At 37.2% G+C, this 8,904-nt stretch overlaps 1 protein-coding gene across 1 annotated transcript in view; it reads left to right on the plus strand.

Moving 5' to 3' along the window:
* Positions 1 to 2,245: 2,245 nt before the first annotated feature.
* Positions 2,246 to 8,904, plus strand: part of PREP (prolyl endopeptidase) — a gene marked incomplete at its 5' end in the record, with an annotated part of 11,250 nt that continues 4,591 nt past the window's right edge. The window contains 2 exons of the mRNA XM_010165569.1: positions 2,246 to 2,340; positions 5,296 to 5,427. Coding sequence (XP_010163871.1) covers positions 2,246 to 2,340; positions 5,296 to 5,427 — 227 coding nt within the window. The remainder of the gene's footprint in view (positions 2,341 to 5,295; positions 5,428 to 8,904) is intronic.

Raw genomic sequence — 8,904 nt, forward strand, 5'->3', positions numbered from 1 at the left:
TCACTGCTCTCCAACAGGTCTGTCCCCAGTGATGTTACTATATGGGGTATATGGGCTAATGTTTTCAGAAGTGCTTAAGTCACAGTAGTATTGCTGAAAGTAAGCGCAGATATACTAAGCCTTACTATAATTTGGGCAGTATAATGATTGTGACCAAACTCTGGACTTTATCTCATTGAGGGTCTGCACGACAGTGTGTGTGCTCACAAAAATGGGGACTCACTTTCTACAATAAGAGTGGCTGCATATCCAGTGAGATCCTAAGTCACTTAGGCCCCTCTGAAAGTTATCATCAAGGTACCAACTCTGTTAGAGGAGTCCATGGACAGGGTGCACTCAAAAGCTTGGTTTTGCGTTGCTCATGGTTTCTCTGCTGAATAAATGCGCTGATTCCTCAGATAGACACAGTTTCTTTCAGAAGATTGAAGATGACAGACTCTGTTGTGGGATTTTTATTATTATTATTATTTTAAAAATATTCTCAGGCAATCTGTTTGGGTAGCAAACCCATACCTTACCTGCAATTCTTACACTTGCTACCTTTGATTTCTAGGAGATCAAGTAAGTTTGGACCAAAAAGTTTCTATTGATTTTGTTTGGGATGGAGACAGGGAAAAGAAGTGCAGAATATTCTGGGAAGTTTTGTGGCTCTTACATACCAAAAATTAAGAAACCATGATCTCATGAGGCATCCTACTGTCAAGCTATTCCACATTAGTTGTGTAGCAACCTGTCAAAATTAAGCATCCCGGAGTCTGACAGATAATGCTCTCTGACCTTTGCACAGCATGCTTATAGAATGTCAATCTTGCATCTGATCAGCATGTCACAGCAATCTAAGGGAAAGATTCACGGTGATGGACTTCAGAATTGATTTTACGGAAGCAGAGATAATTCATGCCTCCTGAGCCATCTGATGGCTACAGATAAGCAGCCTTGGTGGAAAGTTTTTGTTTTGATGGGTTATGAAAATACAGAAATCTCGTATCAGTCATCCTTCTGCTTTTCTTGTTGTTTCCTTTGGTATATGCTGTCAAGAACAAGTTCCAGTACATAGATAATGGCTTTGGGAGGTATGAAAAATTTGCTTGTTTTGATACTACATTCACATGAAAGACAGTGTAGGACTACCATCTTTTAAGGCATTTCTGATAAGCAGCAAGGAGACTTAAAGGTAAAAAAGCTGAATACTTGCTCTTGTGCTTGAATAGGATTAATTTCTGCAGGCAGTGGTTCCTTGCATGAGCAAAGATTTCAAGTAAATAAAAAATTCAAACCTACTAGAGGAAAAAAAATACTTGTTGGGATTAAATTTTAATATTTTACTTGTTTCCTTTGCATATGTGTGGTTTGCCATCTGGAGCTTCTACTATGTTAAGCTACTGCCTCAACAGATGAGAGATCTATGTCTCAATTGTTAAATATAATTTAAATTACTTCAGTCCCTTTTAAAAAGATAGCAATAGCTTTGGTACCTTTTAAATTTGACATTTAAAAAAAAAAAGAAAGTTACTTGAGCTTTCAGTCAGGTTCTAGAGCTACTAAGGAAGGCAGAACTTTTAATTTTATTTTTTATTATTTGTTTTGTATTTAGCAATGCAAGTGGAAAATAAATAAGATTGGGATGGGCCAGAACTTGACTGCAGACTCTGACACAAAACAATGGCAGTAGCAGAGTTTTTCTTTGCAAACACAGTTTTATTAAAATCAAAGAAAAAATGTGTTAAGCAGAAGCTGAAAATATCTGCTTATAAACAAAGATCAAGTGCTGATCTTAAGACAATTCTTTGCTTTCTTCATTTGGGCTAAACCTTCCCTGCCTCTCTGAAAAAGCACAGGACCCACAGAAGAGGAGCAGTTCAGAAAGCCATGGGAGTCCAGTGGTACTGCATAGCTTTAGTCCCCACACTGAAGGCTATGAAGATGATAAAAAAAATGGTGACTTGTCCTGGGGGGTCTTCTGTTAGGCAGAACCACTGACCACTCTCCTCTGAAGTGCAGCACTCAAGTAAAAAGAATGAACCAGAATTGGTTCTTCTCCAGAGGCTGCAGAAGTTTTCATTTCTGTCGATAACCACTGGAAAAAAAGCCTGACTGCTCAAGTTCGACATCAAGAGGGACTTCATTCACGATTCCATCATCAATCCTGGGAGACATCTTTCCCCTCAAAGTATTTTTGTAAGAGTGTTAGGGATAGAAGCAGTTGGAAATGAAAAAATAATCCTCTATCCGTTTGTTTTTTCAGTGTGTCAAGACTTATTTTTGTGCGACACCTGGGGGGTGTTTTAGCGGTGGCAAACATCAGGGGCGGTGGTGAATATGGAGAGACCTGGCACAAAGGTAAATCAGTCCAAGTAAAGCAGCAAAATTGTAGGCTTAGCAATGAAAATTATAACATTTCCTCTCACTTCCTCTTCCATACTCATCTCTCCTTTTGCCTTTTACTTATTCTGTAGAAAAGTAATTTTTTTTCTTGTTCTTATGTTAGATCTACTGTATGTCATCCAGTGTTATCTGATAATTTTTGTCTACAGCCTACATAAAAATATTTTTGCACAACCACGATATTTTCCAATAAAATTATTGTGGATTGTTTCTTTTTTGGGTTTTTTTAAGTAAGATCAAGTTCCTAACTTAAGGATTTGTAAATGCAGCTATTTATCTTGAACTTATTTTCCTAAGAATGTCTATTGATATTGCAGACCTGTCTTGCTTTCACTTTTCACATTTTACTTCTTTAATTATTTGTAGGTGCACACAGCCCCACAATTCTAGATCCCCAAGACAGCAGCACTGAGCATTTAGACTCTCCTGTTATCACATAAAAAATTCAGTAAAAAAACAGAATCAAAAAATCCCCAAACATTTACAGAACCTTACAAAAGGTGTGAACTTTTGAGTTCAGAATGTAACTCTTCCAGATTGTTTTTGCATAATTTATTAATAGACCCTTTTTTAATATTTAGTGAATGTGATTGATGTCATGTGAAAACAATCAGCTCCACAAGTGCAGTGACGTGTCATCCCATCCACAGTCTCTTAGGGAGAGTCCAACTTCCTTAAGCTGACTTTTATACTGCATGGAAGCCAAGTTACTCACTACAAAACTCTGTCAGTCTCTTTTTTCCTTTTCTTACTACCTTTGATGTATTTCTCTCCATGTTTTTCCCATCCAATCATTGTTTTAATCCTTTGATTGTCTTTGTCAACTTGCCTTATTGTTGACAATTTTCTGTATACCTTCACCAGAGAAAAAATCTGGAGAAAGTCCTACTCATCTCTGTAACATAGTCATCATTATTTAATGGTGATGCCTTATTCACATCCCAAGAATATGGTGGATAAGTTGCTGGAGATGTCAGCAAGGCAAATGCACCAAAACAGTGGGTTTTATGATGCAGCAGTTTGCAGTGGGAGTAATCCATAATAACTTTTTATAAAACAAAATGGTATTCTCCTATTGTTACATCTTGGTTTTACCATTTCATCTGCAGTAACTTTTTGTCTGGATCATTTCCTCACAATCGAGTTAAATATCTAATGGTTTTGTGAATAGAAGCTATATGTGATTGCAGTTACAGGATATTATTGCTAAAGATGAAGTAGCCTTCATTAATTTTAATTTGCCGCTTAGTTTGTAATAGATTTTAATAAAATTTATCTTAATATAATAATGCTTCTTTGGTCCACCTATTTCCTGCTTAATTTTGACCCAAGTCTTTTATTGCAGTTACATAGTAAGATATATATCTGTTCTTTGTTAAGTCCAGAAGCAATTACAGAAGTCTGTTTGCTTCGGTTTAATTGTATAGGTACAATCGTGACCTTACACCAGACCAGAACTTTGAGCAAAGAGTAAGATTTATTTCTCCTTTATTGCCACACATTTGAAGATGTTTTCGTTGTCCCAGTATGTCTCTCTTCAATTGTCTTGAAAATGTAAAAATGATGTGTAGTTGTTAAAAAATTAAAAATTTACTACTCGCAGTTCTGCAAGATCTGTATAACTAAATGTCTGAATTTTCTTACCAAACTTTTGCAACACAGAAATGAAGCATCAAGTGTAAACTGGGTGTTTGCGATCACTGGATGGACAATGGAGATAAAGAGACACCTCCAGATTATAGCTCATCTCACTTATTTTAGGGTAGAATTAATTGTCCTGGGCCATAGTGGGAACCTTAGGCAGTTAGCTTAGAATAAACATCTAGCTTTTAAGCAAAGCAGAAGGAACTAGAGTTCCACTTCTACATCCACTGAGCTCCTCTTACCTGGCTGGACCACAGCCTTTGCTACAGGAATATGAGGATTTTCCTCCTAGTTCCTATTTCTTACTGGCATTTAATTGCCTGAGAAAGAACATACCAGGTCTTAAGGTAGGATAACCCTCAAGGAGAAACCGGTTTTAGTCTCTTGCCAAACAAGCATCTAAAGCGGGAACATTATGGGATATGGTCAGCTGTGAGTTTTCTATTGATATTATTCTACTCAAATAACTGAAAGATTGTAGGGCAAACCCATCCCCTTTCCCTTTCCCTTTCCCTTTCCCTTTCCCTTTCCCTTTCCCTTTCCCTCCCTAAAAATGTTCTGTTTTTGACAACTGGAAGTCTTACCAATTATGTCATCTGGACCTACATTTTCAGTGATGATTTATTCCTCATACGTCTGATCATCTTTGGAATTTCATTCAACGGAATAGCAGCATCTTAAGCATTTCCATATTGATAGTCAATTAATGAAATTTCAAACCAAGATGCACCTTTGAAGTCCCTTTTTGACCATAGCGATATATCATCTGTTTTGAAAACAACTAATGGGAAAAAAAAGTAAATTACCAGCCACACATTCTATGTCCAGGAAATTAGAAGTGCTAATTTTATATAGCTTATTTTAGAAGTTGAAGCTTTATTGGCTTCAGAAACTGTCGCTGAGTTTAATGCTATTAAAGTCTCATTGCATCAAACATCAAGTGGAGTATGTGGTCATTTTGTATATATTTTGCAATGCAAAGCTTTTAGCTTTAATTTTACTGGTTAGGAACATTACCTGGCACTCACTCCAAAGTATAGGTATGTATTATTCAGAGTTTCTGAAAGCATTAGTTATCGACAGAACCATCTTATACTCTGTGTGTTGAAAGAGTCTTTCATTTTTGTTGTCTTTATGAGCTGCATCAGTTATTAAAATGTTCATGAAACTGGAATTGTTCCCAGGTATTTTTGCACATGTTCTTCTGAAGAGATGGTATCAAATGGATTTTATGGCATCAACTGATTTGTTTTATTTGTATGCTAGGTGGTATCTTGGCCAACAAACAAAATTGCTTTGATGACTTTCAGTGTGCTGCCAAATACCTCATCAAAGAAGGCTACACATCTCCAAAGAAGTTGACTATTAATGGAGGCTCAAATGGAGGCCTCTTAGTTGGTAAGAACTGCTCATATATTTCCTAGTTCTGATGTTGGGTTTATGGAAGTAAGCAGACAAAAAATAATGAGAACCTCTTCAAAAATTGCCAGAATGTCAATCCATTAATATATACCAGGTGTTAAATATCTACAGTTGTACTTCATTTGCTGTTTGCGTAGGACGTTGGGATTCTGCAGTCTCTAGCAAAGGCTGACTGTTAAAAGCCATGGTTACAATTGCTGTCTTGTGTGGTAGAGCTAACCGTGTGGTAGAATCACACAGTAAGAATGCTTTTAAAAACATTTGGGTTTTTATTTTTCTTTCTTAAGGCTAACCATTACAAACTAATTACTGAATGACCAGAAATCTGTTGCATAGCATCAGGAAATTTTGTGTGGTCTGTAGCGTAACCCAGAATCCCACGTCCTGCAATTCTTCATCAGACTTTTCTTGCTCACTCTTTCTTGTAGTCATGCATTCTTAGAGGGCAAATGAAAGCATGACAGTTCTGCATTTAAAGCCTTTGTACTGGGACATGTAACAATTTGACTCTACTTTCATTGTGTGGTTAAAACATGACCAAAAATAAAATCGTTAATGTCTCTGGTGAGAGATGTGAAGTACTAGTACAGCTACTTGAAAAAGTCATGAGGTTTTGAGGAACTGTGTAAGTGTAGCACTTTGTTACAAATGCACCTTTTTCACGTATAGTTCACTGCTGTGTTCTTAAATTCAAGGAAATTAATTGCCTCCTCTTAAACAGAAAAGCTTGTCACAAAAACATCTCTCAATCTAAGCAGTATTTAAAGAGCTACAAAATCGCTGTAACTGAAAGTAGTAGCAGAAAAAGGATGTGATTTTATTCAATTTTGAAAGGAGAAGGAAAGAGAAATTAATAATATTGGGGTTTGTGGTTTTTTAAACACCATGGAAGGTTTGTGACAGTATGACACAGCTGAGCTACTCATGTGAGAAGAAAAAAAAAAGACATTTCAAGTTCATAAACGATTTATAGAAAATGAGCAGATTTACTAGGCCTACTCTATGTTTGCTCTTCTTTTTATACTCCTCTCTGTTTACCTGCTGCTGAATACTGGCTCCATTGATTTTATTTTATTTTTCAGTGAACTAGCAGCCAGTATAAAAAATAGGATTTGGGGTTACCCAGATCTTTGATCTAAGCTATCTTGGCTATTGCTGCATTCTTATTTTTAAAAAGCAATTGTTTTAAAGATAAATGGCAAGTACATGTAAAGTTATATTTTTGTTTTCTGCTTATATGCAGAAAGTGGCAGGAGGTATCTGTGCATTGTAAATAAGAGCAACAATAGAAATGGATAAATATGGTAAAGGATTGAAGGGTTTGCACACCACTGAGTGTGCAAGCCTTGCACAAGTCAATTTTATGTGAGCATAAATATGTATTTGGAAATGCAGTTAAACTTTCAAGATGCTACATATCTTCTGAAAATACTATTTTATGGTTACATGGACTTTGGTTTCAGTCAGCATGAGATTCTTCCTACCCAGCTTCAGTCATCAAAAACCCCGTGTTTCTGGCTGAACAAGTCAGTGGGGCTCCTTGTTTAGGTAAGGGGAAGCGAGTGCCATCTGCAGAGCGTGTCATTCCAGTGGGAGACAGGTGTTAGGAATCTAGAGCTGTGAAAAATCTATTGTTAGAAACCTTCCCTTACACTTGCAGATGGATTACAATCCAGCTGGATTTCCATGCTCTTGATGAGCCAGATAGGGATTTTCCTTGAATTAGGTGAATTTGGGAAATTCTTGTAAGTACTTTTTCATCAAAGAACTAAATTTTGCAATAGCTGTTCATGCAAGAACTAGAGCGTAACTCGTAATTTAGGTGCAAGGACCCACTGCCAGATTTTCTTAGTTCTCATTCATTGAATAAAAAACTGACAAGGAAGAGTATTGTCAGTCTTCCAAAATACTGTTTCCTTTTAGTCTGACTAACAGGTGTCTCTGAGGAGTGCAGAGCCCTGAGCTCTTGCCTCATTCAACTGCAAAACAAGACTTCCTTGTCCTGCAGTGTGATCCCAAAGCTGGGCAGAGCAGCGGAAAACATCCTTCATGCAAACAGTGTTTGACCTCTCATGTTTGCTTAGACAAACAGTTCTGAGCTTTTGAAATCTTACTTTTGTACTGAATTTTAAAGCTCAAAGTATGTCTAGAGTAATAAAATTCACGAATAAATTGTTGTTCCAGGTTACAGTTTATTAATGCATATAATTAAGCATTATAGCTAATTAAAGGGGTGCAGTGGGAATGGATGAGTGTCTCCATAAGTGATTTCTTACTGAAGTGTAACTATTAGGCAACTCGGAGCAGCAATTTTTTATAAAATCCTGGGCAACACACGGTGCTTGAAGAGACACTCTGCAATAATGAGTACTAAAATTATGTGTTATGCTAGTTGTTTTGGCTTTTTTTCCTACCAGACTATACTTTGTGTTCATAAAAGGAAATAATGTCAAGGGGAAGGACCTGATCAAAAGCTTCAGTTAAAAGATAAAGAGCTTTTATGTGGCAGCTATTTAAGGCGCTATATATACCTTATGAAAATGGCTCAGAAAAGACCCAGGACAAGTTAGCATAGTTACGTATCAGAGATTACCAGAAGTAAAATCGCATCCTTTAAAAAATAGAAATCATATTCAAATGAAGAAAATAGGGTAGAGTGTAAACTCTGACAGGGACTGGTGGACCACAGGAGACTGATGAGCAAATTGCTTCCAATCTGTGCACAACAGAAGCAGGAAGCTGTCCAGAGGATCTGTGGGACTTACAGGTTAGTGAGGTGTAAAGGAGCACTAAAGAAAGATAATGGCAGAGCAGAACAACTAAATGGTCTGTTTGTATTGATGTTCCCCCCTGAGGAGTGTGGGGAGTTCCCTGTACCAGTCTCTGCTCATGGGGAATACTCTGAGGAGCTGACTCAAGCTGAAGCATCAGCAGAACAGGTTTTGGAATAAATCAATCAAAAGAAAAGTAGTGTGTTGCCAGGACCAGATGGTGCACACGCAAGATCCTAAGTGAACTCCGATATGAAATTGCAAGCTACTAAGCCTGAATATCTGAGGAACAGAAGGGGGCAAGTGTAATGCCAATTTTTAAATGGTTCATGGTGATCCACAAGCTGCAGATGAGTACATCTGACTTCTCTAATGAGCAAGCCAATTGAAACCAAAAAATAATATTTGGCACATATGGAACAATTTTGCACACTGAGGTTACATGTATTAGAGATATTTGAAGGAGTCAGAGAGCGTATGGTGCTTGTAACAGTGATCTGGGTGAAGAGTTATTCTTGGGTTTTCAAAAGCTTGACAAAGTCCCTCACATAAGGCTATGCAAGAAAGTTCTTGCTGAGCTGAGAGCACAGTCCTGTCATAACAATATCGTGATTAGCTGGAGGCAAAGAATGGGAATAAACAATCCATTTTCTCAATGGACAAAAATGAGGCGATACAAGAG

The sequence above is a fragment of the Antrostomus carolinensis genome, unplaced genomic scaffold (assembly GCF_000700745.2).
Source record: "Antrostomus carolinensis isolate BGI_N321 unplaced genomic scaffold, ASM70074v2 scaffold25730, whole genome shotgun sequence".
In the NCBI taxonomy this organism is placed as follows: Eukaryota; Metazoa; Chordata; class Aves; order Caprimulgiformes; family Caprimulgidae; genus Antrostomus; species Antrostomus carolinensis.